The 22877-nt window shown below is 37.4% G+C and overlaps 1 protein-coding gene across 3 annotated transcripts; it reads left to right on the forward strand.

Annotated features, from left to right (window-relative positions):
* The first annotated feature begins 99 nt into the window (after positions 1-99).
* Positions 100-21520, forward strand: AZI2 (5-azacytidine induced 2). 3 transcript variants are annotated; one of them, XM_088053958.1, is made up of 8 exons: positions 100-311; positions 8534-8763; positions 10436-10561; positions 10878-10977; positions 12603-12751; positions 15171-15232; positions 18019-18134; positions 20819-21520. In XM_088053958.1, exons 2-8 carry the CDS (start codon positions 8539-8541, stop codon positions 21220-21222), a joined length of 1182 nt encoding a protein of 393 aa, XP_087910084.1. In that variant the 5' UTR covers positions 100-311; positions 8534-8538; the 3' UTR covers positions 21223-21520. The 3 variants fall into 3 exon arrangements, with proteins under 3 accessions (XP_087910084.1, XP_087910089.1, XP_014104150.2); XM_088053963.1 differs by lacking the exon at positions 100-311 and adding an exon at positions 347-571 and having other exon boundaries at positions 18019-18138; positions 20819-20987; XM_014248675.2 differs by lacking the exon at positions 100-311 and adding an exon at positions 350-571.
* The last annotated feature ends 1357 nt before the right edge of the window (positions 21521-22877 follow it).

Consider the following 22877-nt stretch of genomic DNA (forward strand, 5'->3'; position numbering starts at 1 on the left):
TGCACGCCGGGATTTGCAGTCCGCCCTCCCTCCTCCCTTCCCGGTCAGGCGGCGGGACCGCCTCTCTCCTTCCGGGAGCGGCGCGCTCCCGTTGGCGGGGACCGGGAGCGGCGTTTGTTGACTTCCTCGGAGGCAGCGGGGGCGGCGCCGAGCCCCGGGAATTCCCCGCGGTGGCGGAGGCCGAAACCGCGTCCGGGCCGGCGGGGTAGGGGGCGATGGGCGCCCGAGCGGAGACCGCGAGGGGCGGCGCTGCCTCCCCGCCGAGCTGAGCGCCCGCCGCTGACCCGCCCGGCCGAGCGGGGCCCGGACAGGTTGGTCCTGGCGCCGGGGGGGGAACGCGGGGCGGCCCCGGCCGGGGATCCCCCGGGGTGCTGGGGAGCTTCGTGCCTCGCGGAAGAGGAGCGACTTCCCCTGGGAAGGGAGGCTGGTCTTTAGTTTCTCCCCTTAGAATAGAGTCGTCCTCATAGAAGCCTGGAATTGTTAGGGTTGGAAGGGAAACCATCTAGTCCAATCCCCCTGCCAAGGCAGGGTCACGTCGAGCAGGATACAGGTGACACGGGAATGCGTGCAGGTGGGTTTTGAATGACTCCATAGAGGGAGACTCCACACTTTCCCTGGTCAGACTGTTCCAGTACTCCCTCATATAAGACCCGGCTCCCTCATATGAAGTTCTTCCTCATGTTGAAGTGGAACTTCCCGAGTTTCAGAAGGAGCCGGATGTCGGTCTTGTGCCGTGTCCCTGCCCAGTCACACCCCTGAATAAAGGGCCATCCCGTGGCGGGACGGTTAGCAAGGCTTACCGCTACCAAGCTGGGGTTGGGCCTCGGGCAGGCAGTCAGGCTAGTAACAAAGCTGCCTCTGATCAAGCTGAAAAACTGTGTGGGATCTTGGAGCTGCAGTTTGTGCCTTGGTACACGGGGAGTCTGGCAGAGAAAATGAGCAAAGTAGGACTGCGGGTGTGAAAACAAAAACATGATGGAATATTGGAGCTGACAGGAATACAGGTGCTGCAGGCCATGTTAGTTTGGAAGAAGGGAGTGCAGATGAGCATTGAGGTAGTTGTGTGTGCTAGTGGTGCTTTCAGCTTTTAAGAAATTGCCTCTTTAAATCCTGGTGTTTCACCTGATAGGGAAATGCCCTTAGGAAAATGCCCTTTTTTCCTTAAATAAATTGGTCCCCTAGCAGCTTAGAAGTGTCAACTGGTCTAGTGAGTGGTTTTGGGAGCTTTTTGTTTTTTAAGGAATCCTTTAATTTCCCCACTGCTTTTCACAATATGTATTCAGTAAAATCAGTGTGCTGGAAATAGACTCTGGAAAAAGTGGAGTTAGGGGAGAATTACTGCCAGGACAGTTAAGTCTGCTCTGGACTCCAAAGGTCAGTTTCTCTTCTGAGATAGTTTTCTAGGAAATGTTGTGGGCTATAGGAAACATGTCATTTCCTAGATGGTGGTGTATGATCACGTGATACTGCTGCTAATAATCCAAGTTATCTCTTCCCACATCTATTTTAGAATTCTAGTAGAATTACTGTAGAAAGCAAAAGAAATCTACGATTAGGACTACTTTTTGTTCTTTGAATAATTGCTGTTTACTAAGAGGACTTTTGTTGAAAGTGTTTATCAGATAATTGCCATATAACTTAAGTAGATGACTATTGCCTCAAATTTTAAGCAGAATTTTTTCGTCTAAACTCTAATGAAGATAGAAGGCAGAAAACACTGGTTGACTGAACTCTAGATTAGACTATACGAAGTGTTTAGCCACCGTCTCACTCCCAAAACCCGTATTTTTTGCTAAAATTGATAATTTTTCAGAACCTTGTTTGCTGAATTTGCAGTTTAGAGAAATGTGAGCTAACTACTGCCTGAGTAATAGCTAGGTTAAGTTTTATTGTAAAATGATAAGACATTACACAAAAAAATTACAGATTTTTACCAAAAAAATGTTTTTCAAAAGAGCAAAGAGGGTGAAGTGCCATCTTTGTGCAACAAATATGGGTAATAAATTAGAGATAGTTTTAAGACTGCCTAAATTTCAGCAAGTATTCTACTTTGGTTTTCAGTATATCTGTTTTCTATCTGATACTCAAAAGGTGGGGAGAGAAATGGAATAATTTCATCTCACAGCATTGGAAAATCAGAGTTTGCATAGAGTTGCAAATGCAGTAATATCTGTTTATATTACTTCAATAGATGCATTGAATTGGAGATGGTGGACTATAAAACGCTAAATGTGGCTTGCTTACTTGGGAAAGTGGAAACTCCCCTGTCACTGCACATGCTATCCATATGTAGTTTCTTTAGAACAGAATTTGAAGAAAAAAAGAGAACATGTAGAAGGAAACAGGATCAAATACAATGTAGGTTTACCTTTCGATAGATGTTTTAATTCTTTTTTCTAGACAGAAGAAGTCTGACAGTCCATACTGAATAAAATAATGAGATCCAGTTTGCTAAGATGGCAATGATAGGATTAACAAACGGGTCAGGGTAGGAGTCAGTGGGGAGTTCTGCTGGAGACGACTCCATACCTGTGTGCATTATCCATGGTTCACTTTGGAATCAGTCTTGTGTTTTTGCTAAATGTTTATACTATAATTCCATTAATTAGCTAATTTACATGATTATACAATGTTTTTATGTGGAGTTCTTAGTGTTTGAAATTGTAGATGCAACTAAAATTTGACAGGACCTTTGGGGAGAAGAAATTAAGTTTGAGAGGGCAAGTGAAGTATAAGTGGCTTGAATATTCGAAGTCAGCCACTTAGGAGCTGCTAAGTGAAACTTAGGTTCAAATTACCAGGTTTGTCTGAAATATTGCCATATAAATCCGAATACAGAATTTTTAGAAGACAGCCCAATTTGAAAAGAACCTGGGAAGATCATCAGGTCCCTCTGTAAAAGGGAGCCTGGGTCAGATTTGCTGGCATCCTGTCCAGTTGTGTCTTGGAAACCTACAGATGTTTTGTTAGTGAGTTGCAGCATGACCAAGAGCCATGGGTGAGACTCATTTTCTTTCCAGCAGCTGTAACAGGTGAGGCACGTTTTCAGTTGAATTAAAAGTTAATGCAATTACATAAGGCTTATCACTGAACTTGTGAACTTAATGAGTGGTAATTAATCTGGCAGTTTAATTGAATAGAAGGAAACTTGTGATTGGGTGGTAGGACCTGCTGTTTGGGTTACAGAAGAAGATAGGAAAAATAAATCCAAAACAAATCCTCTAAACTTTTGGAAATATTTATTCCTTACAAACCTTTTGAAATGAGAATGAAAGAACAGCAAAAGAAGGGTTTTAGTAGCCTTCTAAGATACTTATATTTGGTGCTAGAAAGGTTTAGCAGTCAAAAGTCATCTTGCTCCTACTTAACGTTTCTTTGACAGTACTGCTTCTAATTAAACTATTAAATATAATAGTTTAATAAACAGGATTATATGATACTGAAAGGATAATATTTTATTGACTCCTACTTCTTGGTTTTTATTTTCCCCCTTTTCAGGTAGTTGTCAGGGAAAGTGATTATAGTGACAGCATCCACAAAAAGGCAGATTGAATACCTTACATTGATGGTGCGTAAGGTTTGCAAATTAGCAGTGGAGGTACTGGAGTCTGACACTGTTCAGAGAAAGTAAAATTTATCAAGTGCTGTTGTCATAAAATAGGATTTTTATTGCTTTTCTGGTTCTTGTGAGAGATTATTTATTGTAAAAACCTTGAGATCGAAAAAATTGCCTTTTGTATGTAAGGAGATTTTGCTTGGCTTTTGTAGCTTACCCAGATGTTCAGGATAGATGAGCTACAGTGATCTGGTGTGTGAGCTTAGAGACAGTGCGTTTCCATTTCCTGAAGGCAATAAAATGAAAGTGCTCTGGAGGTCTGATGTAGCTCACATGCTGACGTGTTTGGCCTGTGGACTTTGGCCATACAGAAAGATGAACAGCGGCCAAAGTAGCAGCTACTGAGATGTGTGTGTGATTTTTTTTTTTTTTTTACTCTTTAAAAATGGAGCAAATATGTGTAAAAAGCAATGCCTTTCTCTGTAGAACTGTCTGTTCACAACTTGAATCAAAGAGAGCCTAAGATTTCTGAAGGAGAGATGCAGAGTGATGGATGCTTCAAGAGTCTGGAAGTCTTGCTTGTTTTAACATCTTGTGTCATATGCTCCAAGAACTGTGTGGAGTTTTTGCTGCTGGCTGCAGGAATTCTGCATTATTCCTTGCTGTGCTGAAGTGTTTTTTAAAAAAAGAAAAAAATAAATCTGTACAGCTTTTCTGAAATTAAGGTGAGGGCTGTAACACACTCACTCAGGATTGCTTTGGTTCAAAGGCCTTTCTTGAATTTAAAGGGTTTTTTTGTGTTTACATGCATATATGTATACCCTTCTCTGTAAAGCAACATAAATTAGTACAGAAATTATGCTGTTATCAACAGCTGGAAACTGTTCATACTACTATTATGAAGTCAAATCCTTTGAGTCTGGAAGGCAAACAGGAAAACAACTGTCTTGAAATTATTTGCATTTGATACTTGGGAATATTTTGAAAACTGTTTTATTCCCCTTTCAAATCAACTTAGGCCAAAATGAGAATCTGCTTCATACTGGGAAAAATTTAATGTAATCCTGCTTTTTACTATCTTTCTCTCTGATCCGAGAATAAGATTAGCATTTCAAACTACAGAGCTCTCTGTTTGAGCTGTGGTCTGTTTGCTATTAGAGCCTCTGCATCCCATGTTCCTTGTATGTAGAATGTGTTTTATATTTAACTGCCTCCCATGGTGTTAATGACTAGTATTCATAAAGCTCTTTAAAGAGAACAGCTATGTTTCTGCCAAGCATTAGTAAGATATGGGAAAACATTATTTTGCTCAATTTATTTATTGTATTGAATCAAAGCTGTTCTATAACCTATGCTGAGCAACAGAAGTGGTTCCTGTTAATTACTCTTTTCTTCACATTATGTGAAAGTAAGCTTAGGTGGTGCCACCTCTTCAAATTAATTTGCTTATAAACAGGGAACATAATTAGTCCTGCTAGAACTTAATATTATTTTCTGTCAGCAGTGTATTCAAGTCGGGTTTTAAACATTAGTTATTTAATACAAGCAGTAGTACTGGTACTTATTTAATGTATTTGTATTTGGACATAAAGATTAAAGTCATTTTAAGTAGGCTGTTTTGTGTGCAGATCATTATAAAGTGTAAATGCAATATATTTATCACAGGCGAAATATTTAGCTACTGTGCTGAAGTAAAGGGAGTAAAAAGTATTAGGGAGACCTTTCTCAGGATGGGATATGTGGTAAATGGGATTGTGAAGTTTGCCTGAAGGAGGCTGAGATGGACATCAATTTTATTCATAGACATTAACTTGTCAGTATATCACTTGAAATATTTTAGTGAGAAATCTTTCACTTGAACTGGTTACTGTAGGACAGATTATCTCATGTATTGCAGCTCCAGAGAGGTCAAAATTCACTCAGGTGTTTCAGAGTGTCAGCTCTGGGGCATTTTCAGCAGTGCATACAAGTGTGACTTTGAATTAGGAGAAGTCAAACAGATTAAAACAGGGCAGAAGTCTGTGGCTGGACTTGGTGAACCACCCTGAAAGCCCTTCTGGCATCCTTCTTCCAGATTTGAGGAGTCATAACCTGTGGAATAAAACACTTCTTTGATTGTTGCTGTCAGCTCATATTTTTAAAATGAGGTAATACAGTGCTGGGGAATCTAAATTTTGATTCCTGTCCTTGAGTGAAATTAAAGATTACAACTGTAGTTGGGGATTTCTTACAGATATGGCCCCTTTTTCTACAGTGAGGGTTTCTGTCTATCCTGACAGCAAAAAATCTGGGTGAGTTATTTATTTCACCATGGCCTTTTGTAGTACTGCTGATCTTGAACTGTTTAATGGCAGCTTGTCATCACTTAGTATGCAATACCGTTAGTTAAAAATGTGTGTATTGGATTTTTCGGAACTGTTACGTTGGATGTAGAAATTTAGAAAAGCATGCAAACAAAGTCCCTTTGAATTATGTGGAATTATATGCTTCTCTTCTAAGTAATTTCCAGTTCTGGCTTACAGGGCAGCCAAGTTGAAACTAAAACTCCTCTAAACTAAATGAGATCTTTCAAGTAGAAAAAAAAATTAGAGTAACTGGTCTTCCTGCAGGTGCAGGTTAGGTGTGTACTTAAATTTATAAAATAGTTTTTGTTTATGCTGAGTCTTATTTGGAAGGTGTTTCTCTCTTGGAAGCTCATAAAGGCACTTTTAGTTAACAAAATGCTGAATAAATATGGTCTTGTTTTCTCATATTGCCATCTCCTGGTAGCACTGATGTGTGTAAGAAATAGGGAATTATGACACTCAGGTTTAGGAGCTATAGGAAAGCAAGGGGACAAAGATCTATTTTATGTACAAGGTCACAAATCTGCTGCTTTCTTCGAGAGATAATGATAAGCTGTGACACTTCTTTAACAACATTTGAGTCAAGTGTTCTGAGAAAAGGAGATGTGTTGCCTTGAGAGGGCAAGCTCTTGGGAATTTGATGAGATGGGTGACAAGACTTGCAGGGCCTTTGGTGAAATGGGGGAGGATAAGCTGGTATGTTGTGCTCATCTTGGAAGACAAAATGAGCAATTCCTTCAGTCATTTAATGCAGTTTGAATGATGTGGTGCTTTTGGTCAAGGTCACCTTGTGCATGGAGTGATACTGTTCTTACAGTGAAAAGGAAGCAAACCATTCTTGCAGGGTTCTTTCTACTTAAATGTCACAGAAGTTGCAGAATATTCAAGGCAGAACAACAAGCAAGGGAAGCTTAGGCTACTTTTTTGTCAGAAAGCATCAAACAACGTAGAAGGTATCCATTCACCTCCTGAATATAAACATTAAAACGAGTTCAGCTTTGGTTTGTAGTGTTCTTGTCTTTTTTTCACTGTTGAAAAACTCCACTGCTGTCTTATTTAGTAGAAATGAGCTGTCACAATTTTTTTATCATGTTGTCTAACTGGCTTGGAGCAAATTGAGACAAACGTGATAACAGCACCATTGTTCAGCAGTAGCTGCACTACAGCTTTTCATAATGCTGTGCTCTGAAAGCTTTCCAGCATGGTGAGAGAAATTTGACCATATAGACAAGCTCCAGGCCTTTACTTCTTGTAATCTATAAACAAATGGAAGTCTAGTTTGAATTCACATAGTAAATACACAGTAGAAGCAGCAATTGTGGCTGTGGGGCTTTTTTGCACTAACGCCTGCCTTTTCTGCAAAGTTCTGCTGATCAAGTTGGTTTTCTATTGAAGTAAGTTTTTCCTGCAGTAGAAAAAGCTATCTTCATGATGCTTAGTTCTTTCATTCCAGCACATCTGTTGGTTTATTAGCTATTTATTTATATATTAGCTATTTATTTATCAGCATCAGGAACCTAAGGATTTGTTGAAGGGGAAAAAATAAAAGTCTGCTTTTTGTAGAAGTCATATCACTAGCTTGTTTAAATGGGGTTGATATTATCAGGCACTTTGTAGTGTTTCTTAGTATTGCATAGGAATACAACTAATCTTGATGTTCATAACTAAATGCAATGTGTCTTTTTTTTGGTTGGTAGGTTTTGTGTTTTGGAGGTTGGTTTGTTTTTAAATAAAACCCCAGAACTTGTCCCAGATAACTTGTAACTCTTAAGGAAAATGCTTTTGGGGATTTTCCCTTGAGACCTATTGCTCAAGAAAATATATACTATTTCTTTAAGATGGTATTTTCTTACTGAATGTTTTGCTGTGCCTAAATGATGTAGATTGTAACAGAAACTCAGTGTGACATCTACTTTGCATTTGTCATTCAGGTGGATCTGCCTGGTATTTTAGAGTGATACTTTACTAATTGTCAAATTATTGTAAGTTTTCTCCACGCATATTGAGGCAGGCCATGTTACTGTACATGTTTTCATTCTCATCATATTTTCAGTCAAAAATTACTGTAATTGTTGTTCAGAAGGAGGTTTTCTACTGTGACCAAGAAAAGAATAGCTGCTCAGGCAGTCTCTCTAAGGACAAATACAAGTGTACTTTAAGATTCCATTTTAAAGTTTGGGAAAAATGTAAGTATTTACATTCAAAAATAAAGAAACTTTGGCACTTGTGCTCAGGAACCACAGGAGTTAGTTGATTCGTTGGAACTATACTCTCTTTTACTGCTCAGTGCTGGCTTGCAAAAGCTCCGATATAACATTCCTTTGGAGTTCAAATAGTTGGTACCAGCCAAATTCTACATTGGTGTTAAGACTTAAAAATGAGTTTGAGGGTTCATACATTGGATAGGTACACAAAATATTTTTATCAAGTAACAGTGAAATGAATCTTTCCTAAACAGCGTGTTTTCAAGGTGAAATGGATTTCAAGATTTTTCTGCAATACTAAGATACTTCCGGATTATTCCACCTTGTCATACTTAGAAACAGCCTGCAGTATTATTTTGGAAGGTTTTCAGACTCTTGATGAATTTGTCTTTGTGAAAACTTAGCACTTACATCTGTCTTTTTAACAGCTGTCATGGAGGAGTTGGTAGAGGATGACATCTGTATTTTGAACCATGAAAAAGCAGACAATGCTCACAAGAGAGACAGTGATATTCCTGTTCCATCATATAGTGGAGATGAGTCTGTTGCCTCACACTTTGCACTTGTCACTGCATATGAAGATATCAAGAAACGACTGAAGGAGACAGAGAAGGAGAACTCTTTCTTAAAAAAAAAAGTGAGAATTTTAGAAGAGAAGGTAAGAAAATAGTTGATGTACCAGTTTCTGGTAGCAGCTTCTTTCTTGCTCCTGGATGGCAGAGAAGAAGGTTAAGGATTTGAAATACACTCTTGAAATAATTTCCATGTTAAAGAGTTTTTATGAATTGTTTTATTTGTTTAAGTGAAATGCAGTTTGTTCCTCTGGTAGTGTAGTTGTGTCATACTGGCATTTTTGATTCTCACTGAGCACATATATGATGCAATGCCAAGACAGTGGCTTAGATTCAGATAGATGTGTAGTTGCATAGAATTTGTCACTGTAGTTTGGGTGCCTCTTTATGGTGTTTATTAGCTTGGGCACATGTGACACAGTATTGTTGAACAGTGAAGTGCAAAGCTTGTAAATTATCAGAATCCAGGAACTGTCTATCAAAAGACTCTAGGCTCAGCACACCAAAATTATAAGGAAAAATTGTTTGCTAAGAATATTCAGCTAGGTCTAGCTAATCACAACCTCAAATGTGAAATACAAAGTTGCAATGCTTAACATAGATGTTGTCTGGCTGGCTTTTGATGCAGTAATTCTAAAATGTAAGTGAATCTTGGAATTTGTTTTATAGGCAGTTTCTCATGGTCATAAGCTAGTGAAGTTCATTAAAGCTAAAAATTGACCAGGGCACAAGATTTTCTCTCCAAGTAATTAAATGCTGTCGTTAAACATACAGCCATTTTTCAGTACTGAGTGTCTTTGTACTGCAGAAGTTCTTGACTTGGATAGATTGCTTTCTTATATAAGAAGAAAAGATATATCCTGGTGTTAGAGCTGTGACATTTTTTAGGAATTACTCCTAACTGTATGGTACTGACTCTTAAAAGCTTTCCAATTGTGTATTATTTTTTGGCAGTGGAATGAAGAACTTGAGTTACACTTGGCACAGCATTGAAACACTTATTCAGGAATTCTTGTTGAAGACAAGATTGACTTTTTCTCAGAAAGCAAAACTATCTCAGGACTTCCTTTATATAAAGTCTGGGGGGATGTTGGGAAGAGGAATAGAGCTTTAGACCTAATATTCTCTGAATCCTGAGTGTAACATCTTTTATGTGGCTACTCAAAATCACAATAAACAGGATTTGACCTTGACAATTTCTCTTGCCATGTGTCTTTTGATTTGGCCTTGTTCAGCTTAATTCTCTTGAAGATGACACTTTGTTTTCTATAGAGAAAACTTTTTAGTTTTAGTTTTAACTCATTTTTCAAAAAGCAGTTTACATTTTTTCAGAGCCTGGAAAAAGTATCATTAAGGGATTATCTATCAGTATGAGTAATCCTGACTTATGAATAGTTTTTAAGTACTCATAGGAGTGAACCCATAGCTGTCTACTGGAAAGTGTCCCTGTCCATGGCAGAGGAGTTGCACTAGATGAGCTTTTAAAAGTCCTCTTCCAACTCAAAGTACTATGATTCTATAAATTAGTGAGCATTAAGTATTGTTAGCGATTTCAGAATTTGTAGACAGCCTTTGTTGCACTTCTGTAAAAAAACTTCAGCCCGTATCAGTGTATTTGATTAATTTATTATCTAAACTAAAATAAAAGGAAAAGCTGTTAGATTAATATTGCAGGCTGTACCATTGCCTTTTTAAAATTTTGCTGTCCTCAGAATAACATACCAAACTTCTTACATCTCCTGTGTGTTAAACATTCAGGTGCTTGGCTCCCGACTGGAAGAGGAATGCAGCTCAGTTGGGCGGGAACAAGTCAATAAGGCCTACCAAGCCTATCGAGAGGCCTGCATTGACCGCGATCATTTGAAAAGCAAGCTGGAAAAAATGGTGTGCCTTTCTAAGTAATTACTTCAATACATGCTTTAATACTGCATAGTTAGTACATGTTTACTGTAGAATGAACTTTACATACTTAAGATGTGGTGTTGGTTTTATCATTCTTTTAAAGTACATGACAATACTTTCTGTAGGAATAACAATTTAAAGTATCTCAGTTTTATTACTGGGGTAGAATAATGCTAAAAAAAAAATCAAAGCAATATTTTTTTGTTGTTGTAGTTCTAAAATATTAAATTGTCAGACATGATAGAAAATTGCCTCACAAATTATTTTGGGTTGGGTTTTTTCCTCTGTATGAAAATAGGCGAAAGAAAGTGCGGAATCCTTGAAAAACTTGAATGAACAGTTGCAATCTAAAGAAGTAGAGCTGTTACAACTAAGAACTGAAGTGGAAACTCAGCAAGGTATGCATTTGGTTACGTCATCTTAAGGTATGTTGAGAAGCTGTAGTGTTGTGATCTTGAGGCATGAAGAGGTTTAACTTTAGGTAGGGGCAAGGTAAGAGAGGCATGAACAGCAGTGAAGTACTTTGAACTTGTCTTCATTCTTGTGAATGATGACGTGTATGTTCTGAGGCTGTTGTTCTTCCTCTGTAGATGATTTACAAAGAAATGGACTCTACCTGACACTTTTTAGGCTGTGTCATGTACATCTCTGGACCCCACCACCTTTTCCTCAGAGCAGGGCAGAGGCCTGTTCAAGTATAAAGATCATTCAGTCAGTACCACTTCCTCTGGCACCTGCAGAGGTCTAGTATATTGCTTTGTCTCACTGTTGGGATATGACAAATACAAGATGATGTTGTATAGCAATAGCTGCAGTCACCAACAGTTACTTAGATGACTGTGAAATAAGAAAAGATAGGAAGATATTGATTGTAGAGAGCCTGGTGAAAAGAGGAAGGAGAAACTAACAGTATATCCTGGCAATTCCAAAAGCCTAAATCCAGCTTCTCTTACTCTAATTGCTCTGTACATGTAAAGCAAAACACTATGGAAGAAAAAACCCTTGATTAATTTAATTACAAGAAAATGCCATCTGTATAAAATTAGAGATCTGGACTTCAGAGTCTGTACAAATGCAGTTATTTGAGAGGCACTTTTGCTTATGGCTGTGCTTGAATTGGATTACTCTCCAAGAGGACCTTAAGCATGTAATGCACTACTTCAGTTGTACAAATGTTTAAACCTAGAAAAACAAACTGCAAGTAGTGCTAATATCACTGTTGAGGACCTCATTGTTTCAGGAGGTAAGAATTGCAGAGTTTGTAAGGAGAGCTCTGAAAATGTGATGATTCAATTCTTATTTGTAGCTCAATTTTACTCATAAGTGGACTCTGAGTACCTTGTTTAAAGAAAAAGAATCAGTGTAACTTAAGGTTATTTAAACCATTAAATCTGGAAATAAGTGTACCATGTAGTTGAAAACTTGGGTTTTTCTTTCTGTCATGTTCCTCCTTTTCTTGCTTTCTCACTAATACCCTACTATTGATCTGATGGCAGCATCAGCTGAGGTTGCTTCTTACTGTGTGAATTGCTTTGGTCTAACAAGCTTGTGTAACTTTCATGTTCTTCCCTTTTGTTTTGTTTTTATTTTTCTGTTTGGAACTTCTTGATATTAAACTTGGGGAAAACTTAATGGTAAATGATGTAACAATACTAATCTGAAGGCAAAAAGCCTCGTGTTTTCGAAGCGTGTAAGAAGTATGCAAGCTGGCATATATGATGTGTGTTTGCTATAAATTGATTTTTCTATTTCCAGTGTCTTTATATGGTGGTACTTCCTTCTTCTTTGTGTCAAATCTCCAGTGCATTCCTAGAAAGTAGGGCTCCATGCTTTACACCCAGAAAGTAGACCACCTCTGCCAACAGCATTACCAGTATTCTATTTCCCTGTTGCCATAGACTCCAGTTTCTTCAGAATATGATGTTTTTGTAGGGCATGGGCTGGTTGAGGAGTGTCTTGCATATTGAGTTGCATTCCTTGGACTGCGATTGGAATCTGATTGTCTTGCTTGTCTTCTTTACAGTGATAAAAAGTCTGAATTGTACTCAGGCTAACTGGGAACTAGAGAAGCTGAACAGTGACCTGAAAGTGCGTAGTCTGGAACAGGATCTGGAAAAACTCAAGGAAGAGTGCAACGGTCTCAGGAAAGAGTTGCAAAATTCCAAGCAGAAGGTACCTTAATTTTTAAGGAATTTTTGTATTAATGGTTAATTTTAAGTCTCACAGTCAATCAAAATCAAGGGTTAACAAAAATATATACAAAATATATACAAAAATATACAAAAGTATACAATTGAGTGAAAGATGAGTATCTTGGTAAATTTAAATATTTTCACAGACTGTCATATTTTTGGAAATAGGGACAGGCTTCTCAGGGAAGTTTTCATGGCATCAAGCCTGTCCAAATTTAAGAAGTGTCTGGATGACACTCTTAAAGTTTAGTTTTAGGTGGTCCTGCAATGAGCAAGGAGTTGAACTTTATCCTTAGGGGTCACTTCTAACTTGAGATATTCTGTGATTCTATACAGGTGAGATTTCCCAGCCATTGCCCATATAACAACAGAAAATAAAGCTTTATGATTTTTTATAAGTAGCCACTGAAGTTCTGTGTAAGCTGGGCTGCTAAGAAAGTTTGGGAAAAAGCTGGTCTCTATTATTTTTATTTTTTTTTAAACAACCACGGGATGCTAATATTAAAAGATGTCATGAACTTTGTTTAAGGAGGTCTGGCGCTTTTCTTTAGGGTAGTTACGTGAAGCTTGTCAGGAAAGTACCTCTTTTGGCACCCTTCCCTGCCATTTCTGGGGCAGATATCTGTTTTGAGGGACACATTTTGTAACCTAGACGTTGCTAGGATCTCAAAAAGAAAATTAAAATAACAGTAAAAAAAAGCAGTAAGTTACTGTCTACTACATTCTCTCTGCTTTCCATCTTACCTTTGATGGAAGGTACAGTGCCAGTCTCTAGGACTCTGCAGTCACATTGAAGTTACACAGTGAATGTAAAACATGTAAATGTGATTGTTGGAGGAGGCAGAGTGTTTAAGATTCCTTATGGTCATTAATAATGATGATTTTGTAATGTTGAATCACACAGCATTTGAGTCTGCATTTTTTTCCACTAGGTGGGGATAAAGCACGTGAGGTGTTTCATTGACTTCCCTTACTGTTGGTTGTTTCACTTGTGTCTGGAGCTCTTTCAGGTGCTTCCAATAATTTGTAAAATCTGAAGGCTTGCTGTAACTTTTGTGCAGTTCTGGTGTCTTTAGGTAACTCTAGAACAGCTGCATAAATAATTGCAGATTGTATTGTGAGAGTGAATGATGTCAGAAGAAAGGAATACTATGTGTGACATTTTATTAAATAATGTTTATGCCAGCAACTTTTGTTGCACAGAACAAATATAGGGAACAGCATTTTGTTTTGGGGGGCTTGTGTTACTTTATTTTTTTGGGTCTTGTTTTTTTCTTTGTCTTTAATAAAATTTCTTCTTGATCCTGGTAACTGCTTAATATAGGAAATAAAAAAGTGCATGTTTTCAAATGTGGGGTAATACAGTGCAACTTTTTTTAAGCTATGAATTTGAATCTTGGGGAGATGGTGAGAAAGTTCAGGAGGAGAAAATCTGAAAGGTGAAATACAGTCAAGTGTGATCAATGGGCAATGACAAATCAGCATTATTTCAACTCAGCTGGCATTTTCATTACTACTTATTTTCATTACATTAGTTCGTTTAGCTAACATGTAATGAAAGTAAGCAATAATGAAAATGAAGACAGGAAAACGTTTTCAAATGTTTTCTAGCTTTGGTGAGTGTACTTTCTGTTTCTGTGTACTTTTAGATATTTTTACTCAAGTTTTACATTGTAGTTGATGCAGTGTGTACATTGTATTGACAAGCTGCTTGAAATGTGTACAGGCTATCTTAAAGCTGCTGTAAAGGTATCAAATCCATAACAGCTTTGGCTAGAGGAAATGATAGGAAGGGAACATGGAAAGAAGGGATATGAAAGGGAGGGAGCTTATCACAAGTAACGGTCTGCTAGAAACACAGCTAACAAAGTTAGCCAAATGTTTGATTTGTTAAACAACCCTGGTAAATTCAGTTGAGGCTGCCTATATGTGCAGTTTTAAAGTAGTCACTCAGACTGAAGGGATAAATTATGTTCTGTCATCAAAGTAACCTGTGGAAGTAAATCCATACTGAAACAGTTTGCTTTAACTTAAAGATCTTTATACACTGTGATGGGGAAAGAACAAAAAAAAAGACTGTTTAAAGAGCAAAAATTGAGAAATGCTTTTGATGTCCATTAAAAAAGTAATCAATCTCTGAGAGTTCAGCTGTTTAAAAACAAAAAGGGTGTGGAGGTGGCTGAGCAATGCCTTCATATAAGTAGATAGTTTAAGCAGTTTTTAGTGGAAATTCTTAGTAGAAGTCTTTATTTCCCTTTTGAAAGTCACTGCAGCTAACAGAAATGAAAACTATTTTTCATTTTTTTAAGTATTAGGGAGCTGGAGTTTCACTGCTGTTTCTTTAGACAGAAGATCTGAAATCATGTTCATTCATTGTCTGTCTTCACTCTGTTATGCAGGACCAGGCTCAAAAGGAAAATCCATTACATGGAGACCACATTCAAAGGCAAGACATCCAGAGGTATGAAATATTTTATTTTCAGTTTACTGAGGGTCAGTTAGTTAAACAAGTAAATTATTCTTGCAGACTCTTTAGGTGTGTTATTTCAAGTTACATAATTTCATTGAAAGTCAAGGCATAGTTATTTAGCAAGATCATTGGTCGTTTTTTCTTTGTTATGTTTGTAGTTCGGGATGATGATGACGATGATCACTCACATAGTTATTATGCCTGTTGGTGCACTTACACCATTTTCCACCAGGGGGAAGAGCGGCCCTTCAGAACACCAGGCTTTAGTGCAAGGCACGTTGGTGCTTCCTTGGGTGTTGAAGAGACGGCAAGGGAGATCGGCCACTGAAAGAGAACATACAGACACTTCCCATCGTATGTTCTCTGGTGCAGTGATGATAATAGTGCACACACTACACACAAATCACACTTTGTCCTTTCACCTTGACTGGATACTTACTCCCGTGGTTCCTCCGGGAGCTTTGCAGTCAGCCTCACATACCTGATAAAAGATATTCTTTCAAGACACAGCAGTTATCTCTTTGATCACTGCTCTGATCAAATGGATCATTTGATCAAATAATTATTGATCAGAGCAGATTTATTCCACCAAGTGGTGCTCAGGTGGCAGCCATCTAAAATAGCATATGGACAGTATAGTGTTTATTGTAATATAAATACTGATTATGTAATAAATATGTAAGCCCATCCAAAAATCTGTGGAGAAAACACTCGAAAAACCTCCTATGAGAAACATTTGTTGCAGCAAGCAATCCTGCTTTTTCTAGGAAACTGAGGAATTTGCACTTAGTTAACTTTTTGGAAAGTAGTTATTTCATATTTGTGAGCAGCCTGCAAATCTGACTTTAAATTCTCAGTGTGCAAATCTAATTTGCTGTAGATTTAAACAGGCTGTCATAGTGAAGGTTCGTATTACATGTTAGAAGGCAGTATAGGATAAACTTCCAGGCACAGGGAATCCTTGGTTTTCAATTACAAATTCCTTGAAAATTAGGCTTTGCAATGGGATTCTAGGTCAGTATTCACAAAAACAATTAAAATCTGTGGCACGTGATTTAAGTGGAATTCTGGTACCTGCAGCCCATTGCCAGAAGCTTGTAAAAGTGCTAAATGCACTTTAAAAAATCCATCCAAATACTTTCTTTCTGGTTTCTCAGTGGGAGACACTGAGCTGTCCTTTTACTACCACTGCTGTGTTAAATATCGGACAGTTCTGGTTTGACATAAATAAAATTTTTTATTTTATTTTTTAGACCAAAACACAAGAATTAAGGAAGTGTGGTTGCCACATCAGCTTTAAAATTGTCATCTCTTAAGAGTTCAAAGAGACAAAGGAAGTCTGCAATGGAAAGGCCACAGGTTTAGCTGAACTTCTTGAAATATCATTTCTGAAAATTTTAACTTTTTATCTGTCAGAATTGCTGACACTTAATACACTATTTATTAAAATATCATCTTTAACAGAGCTTTATGAATCTGGATGTTTTTATTCAGGGAAGGGTTTCTGTGGATAGAAGTTCTATTTCTTTGTTTTAAGGGAACTCTCCTAGAGTTGACTTATATAATAGCTACTTCTCAGAGTGAATTTGAACACACTCCTGATTGATGTTTCATGCAGGAGTGATCCTGTTTTGCTATTTTCAAAGGATAGCATAACATACAGGTATAAAGCTTATTAATTCTTACTCATCTCAATAGCTTAAGATGTTCAGCTGTTTTCAAATAAATGCCTTTTAGGTGAATGTAGTGAGGAAGAAAAAATTCTGGAAACTCTCATCCATTATATTTGTATTCAATAAATGTGTTTTGGTAGAATGTTAAGCACTAAAAAAAGTATTAAATCATTGATTTAATGTTTAAGTTGAAGTAACTATATTCTTATGTCTTTAAACACTAAATTAATTATCAATCAACATAAATGTGATATTCAGTGAGCCTTCGCTAGAAATTTTACCAAGAAACATATGGTAATGCTAACTTTTTTTTTTTTTTTTTTTTTGTTCTTAATTTTCTTACCAGTTATTTACCTGAAACATTAGTGTGGGAACAGTGCTGCTGTTGCTAAATATGTTTCTTGTATTATGCTGTCTTAGAGAATGAATTGGAACAATATTTCTTACACTTTTTTATAAGGCAGTATATTAACATAAATTGGATGACTTGAATATGAAAAAGCATGGTTTCTATTTTAGTTTGGACTCAGTATGTATGCTCAGTTTGGGTCCCAGGTATTTAGTCTGAATTCAGTGTAGGAACGTGTATGATGTAAGACCCAAATACAGTTCTTTGATTATTTGAAATTACAATCAGTCAATATTACTAGGCTTATATGTGTTGGGGTATGTGGTCATTTATTGAAAAGCATTCAGAGTTAACACTCTGCCTTTTTTATAAGCTAGTGTCACTTTAAATAAAGTATTTCTGTGAGGTGGCTAATTTTATTGGAAGATGGTTAGTTTCAGATACTGAAATGAAAAGTATGCTTCATATTTATTTTCTTTGCAGAGTTGAAATTATTATTATTACCTAGTATGTCAAGATATAATACAGTGTATATTCTAATAGGCAAGAATCAAATAAAATATACAAAGGTCCATCAATTTAAGGTAATTCTCTGTACAGTTCGGTCCATTTCCAGTTATGATACTCTAACAAAATTTGCAGTGTGTGCCAGGCAAGAACAATTTATTAACAGTTAATTCGGTATTAATAGGTATGTTAATAGGCTGCTTTAGAGGCAACAATATTTAACTTGTAATCAATTTTTGTTTTGAAAGCGTGCAGCAAACATATTGGGACCTGAAGAGAGAAATGTCTAATTTGCGTGCAGTGACTGACAAGCAAGCTGAGGTCCTCCGAAAACTGAAAAGGAACCCACCAGGAGCCAAGAAAGGCAAGTCAGTGTTTGCATTAACAGTTGATTCAAGATGTATCATTTTAAAAATAAACTAGCTATCATATCTTATCAGAATCTCATCAATTGAAGTTGATAAGCTAGACTGTATTATGGTTCCAGCTTACCCATTTTCTGCTTTTGCTTCTGTCTCATACTGGTCAACTTCACACATAAAGGTGTTGCTGATGTGTTTTTTCTTCAGTACTGTATTCTGTTCCCCTTGTGGCTTTTTTCTCAGTCAAGTGTTGCTTATGTGCACAAGGCTGAGGTGTTAAGTTTACTCGTATTTGACCTTTTACCACAACTACTTCATATTATGGGGGAAAAAATCTTTTTGCAAATGCAGTCTTATTTTCCCAGTACAGAATATATGAAAAACTTGGCAACATTTTAAAATTGAACTTTAAAAGACTGAAATTCCCTTACAGTTCCATACTTCTTTACGTTGTATTCAGAAAAGTTGTCTTTTCTAACAAAATGCTACACAGTATGACATTTTCTGAATGTCAGAATACTGGGGAAGCAAAACTGCCTTTAATAATTTTAAGGGTTAAATATTTTTCACATAAAATATTTAAAATTTCTGTGAGCACTTCATCAGACAGTTCTTCTGTTCCATACATATGCTTCTCTTAAGTCAAATGCTAGCCCATCAGTCAAACAAACTGTGGTAAAGAGTTAATTTCCTTTGTTTTCTGCTCACTTTAATTTGCTGTGTTCAGAATACTGGTGGAAGACAGTGAAGCTGGTTGCAATGTACTGGGGACAGTCTCTGCTGTCCCTGTCCATTACCAGATCAAGACATTTTGTTTCTAAACAGCTCAGTGAGGTAATGACAGGATTCACCTCCCGAGCAGTCCCTGCTTTGTGGCCAGCAGTGACTAATGATCACTTTGTCTCTGGTACTTGGCTGATACAAACTGTCAACCCATTTTGTACTTGGCTATATTGTAACCACTGTGTTCCTACAATTCTAAAACACTTCTGTCAACTAAATTCAGCAGAGAAACTGGGAACTGAATGAGTCTAAATAATCTTAGACCTGTCAAGATTTGATATATTTGATCATATACTGTCTTTATGTCCTTATTTTTAATTGGGAGTGTCTTGCCACTGCACAACTATTGATTTTTCTCTTCTCCGTAGTGAGGAGTCTAATTTTCTGCAGTCCTTATGCAGTTGTTCATCTAGAGCCATTAGAAGTCATTCTTGATTGATCAGAAACAGTGGGCTTTTGCCTTTTCATCTGTAGACTTTTTTCAGTAATTTTTCAGAAGTATGTGAGAGTGGACAGGTCTGATCTTGGTCATCAACCACACTTATAAATGCAATACAGATATATATCTTTGCTTATATTTATAGACAAATCTTGGCTTCTGCAAAATATGGGTACAATTGATTGAAGTCTTCCACTTCCTATACCTCCAGTACTGACTTTTAGCATCTACAAACCAGCTGCCATTGTCAGAGGTGCATTAATTCTGCAGAACATGTGTTCATTACTTTGTGTGGGACATGAACAGTGTCCATTAACAAGTCAATTCTACTTCGCTGTTATGTATGGAGGCATGTTCAACAAATGTGTGTGTTTGTGGAGTTTTTAGTTTATTTTTTTTCTTCTTATGGTTTTTTGTTGTGTTCTTTTTATTTGGGTTTTTTTTTTGTGGGTGTTTTTTTTTGTACATTTTCAATCTATTTTCAGTGGATTCACGTTTTCTTGAAATTCTAAATTCTAAAGGTCTGTAGGCATCAAATTGCACCTGCCAGCACAAAGACACCGAATCCAGTGCCTTAGCATGTCTTTCAGACATGATGCCCATTGCTATTGGAAAGTGGTTTGGGCTGACATCCACAAATTTTAATTTATTGTGACAAACAGAAGTTGTATTTGACCAAGATATCAGCTTCTTTTTCTGTCCTTTAAGAGCTAAAGACTGCAATTCATGCTCAAGATTAACAGCTGCTCTAGAAAACTCTACATAGATGTGAGTTTAACTGCAGGAAGCATTAATTTACTCTGATTACATGATTATGTATATTATCACTACAAAACAAAATTATCTGCTTGTATTTTGGCCGTATGTTCAGATGTGTGTTGAAGGTACAGCCTTTCCTTTTCAGGTAGATGCTGTTCTGTTTCAAAATGCACCCCTTTCTAACAGTTTAAAACTCCTCTGGAATTTCACATGGCTGAACATTGCAGTCTGTCACTTTACTTTTGGAAGTCAGATAAGAGAACTGTGAAGACCACGTGTTTCCCTCTTACTGCTTCATGGGCAGTGAGAATTTGGGTTCTGGGTAGGATGAGAATAGGAAGCAGCATTCAGTCTTCTGCATCTGGCTGATTTCTCCAAGCCTGTGAAAATGGTCTCTGTTTCAGCATTCATTTTAGTCTGGTCAAAAAGATCCATCAGTTTATCTGTGCTGAAATGGGAGTTGGGAGATACCCTTTGAGTTGGGTGTGTTTTAGACAGTGATTTCAGGATTTTGGGATCATCTTGAGATTGGGGAGGGTAGTATATTTTTTGTAGCATTCAAGTAGTTACTGAATATGGTCTGAAAACTTGTGGCTTGAAGAAACTGTGTTTAACATCCCTGCTAGACTGTAGTACATTTGGAGTACATGAAAAATGCATTAGATAATGTAATTTTAAAAATCTTTTTTTATCTTCTTCCTTCAGCTGCCTGTACTGCACCAGTGCAATGTGTTGACTTGAACATTTCAAAGCTGAATTTGACATCTGGGGTAGTCTCTAAAAACCTCTCACAAAACGATAAAGCCCTTGGCAATGCTGTGTCTCCCCCTCTGCTGAGAGATGCCCAGGTCCCATCAGAAAGGGTGACCCTACAAGCTTGGACAGATGAGAGACCAATTCCAGCTGATGGCAAAACGTTTCAGGAACACCATTCTTATGGAAAGAGCTCTCTGGAAGATAATTCCTGGGTATTCCCAAGTCCTCCAAAGCCCAATGAGAATATGTTTTGGGAAATGAAAAATAATCCAACTTTGTTAAACTGTCCAGCAGATTACCTGGATCAGTGTAATCAAAACTGTCTGCACAAGAGTAAACAATTTTTAGAATGAACTGAGGCATTTTTGGAGTGATTCTGAATAGGCACCTTAATGCTCGAACTTTTAAGGAGAGAAAACAAATTGCTTGAAATGTTCTTTCTTTATTTTTAATTCTAGTTCCAAATCAGAAAGCGTAGTCTTTCTCTGCTGTAAATTGGGAGTGAGTTCCTTGATGTTAAAGCTGTGCTGGTATAATGTAAATACAAAGAAATCTAGCATGGGGCCTAGATAGTCTTGTACTGCAAATGACATACATTTGCTAAAGGTTACACTGAAAAGTGAGTTTGTGGAATAAAACAAAATAATCTAGTTCTGTATTTGTTTGCTATTTGTATGTTATCAAGAAAATACTTGGTATCCAGTGTTAGAATTTGCACCAGCTCTGAGCTTTATTTTGACAGTATTCTTTTTCAGAAAAAGACATAATATGAAGAATTGGATTCTCTCTTCCTTCCTCCTTTCAATTAGCTTTGATTCCTCTCATTTGTAAATGCATTTTTCTGTAATTTCTAACCAAGAAAAGTGATTTTTTTTTTGATTTTTTTTTTCAACCTTGGTTTATTTGAGATAGTGGCAAGAGAAAAATCACCCCTAGGCTATCCTGTTCTGTTTGCCTCGTTTTGGGCTTGATTGTGAATTGCAAAGGACCGTAAGTAATGCTGCTGAACACTGTGAATCCTGGAGGTTCATCTTGTTTCCCTCAGTTCCTTCTGGAGGAAGCTGCTGTAACTGCACAGCGGTGCTGCCACAGACCCAGCAGGCCCACAGTGCAGTTTTCCGTATCGTGCCTCCTTTGCACAGCACCACAGCTCTGACTCTTTATTCCTGTGGTGGTGAAGGCTACTAACTTTCCTTTTGTTAAAGAAACAAAGCCTTAATTTAATCAGACTTGGTGTTGTTGCATTGTTGATTACAAAAATAAGTGTTTTTGTGGTATCTTTAGTATGCCACTGAGAACCAGAGCTTCTGGAATTCCAACTAACCGCTTTATAGATGATGGGTGTCTAAGTACTATTTTTTCTTTTTTTTTTTCCTCTTAAGGCCATGAACTGTTTCTAAACAAATATAATTTATACTTTATTTTTTGTTTGTTTTGTAAACTTCTCTGCTTCATATCTGGATCAATACAACAGGGTTAAGTGAAATGTCTTGACTGTTCAAAAAGTTGAAGAAAAATGCATTGTATTTTAGATGCATGATACATAACTTGTAATGGGCAGGAAGATATTTAATACTGAATGTGCTATTTACCGATGTGTGGGTGGGTGAAGTATTCAGCTTCACAGATCCAGCTTAACATCAAAGTAATAAAAATTAATGTCACAGCTGTTTAGAAGCAAATTATCTTAAGATTGCTTGCAAATACATGGGGAAGCTCTGCCTGTAGCACAGCCACAGTAATGATGGGCTGTAGAAGTGCTATGAGGGTGCTATGTGATCCGAGTGGTTCCAGACACTCTCCCCTGTACAGTAAGTACTTCAGACAGAGCCCATCTTGCACTGTGTCTATCAAAGGCAAAAATATGCCTTCCAGATACCTTCTCCTGTAGTACAAACAGCATGCATAAACAATGTTTCCCATTCACCAGGTATTGTTTTTATTTTTCTATTATCTTGCTCACGTATACTGGCTTGTCTGTGATTAATGGAAGTGGTGTCAGATGCTG

This window comes from Pseudopodoces humilis, chromosome 1, assembly GCF_049639895.1.
Source record: "Pseudopodoces humilis isolate 2021_Gansu_Grassland_sample_001 chromosome 1, ASM4963989v1, whole genome shotgun sequence".
Lineage (NCBI taxonomy): Eukaryota > Metazoa > Chordata > Aves > Passeriformes > Paridae > Pseudopodoces > Pseudopodoces humilis.

What these genes read in the sequence shown, in the direction of transcription:
- AZI2 (XM_014248675.2), top strand. An exon ending in TGAGAATTTTAGAAGAGAAG is followed by an intron (nt 8,764 to 10,435) that starts GTAAGAAAATAG and finishes TTAAACATTCAG; the next exon opens with GTGCTTGGCTCCCGACTGGA. An exon ending in CAAAGGCAAGACATCCAGAG is followed by an intron (nt 15,233 to 18,018) that starts GTATGAAATATT and finishes TTGTTTTGAAAG; the next exon opens with CGTGCAGCAAACATATTGGG.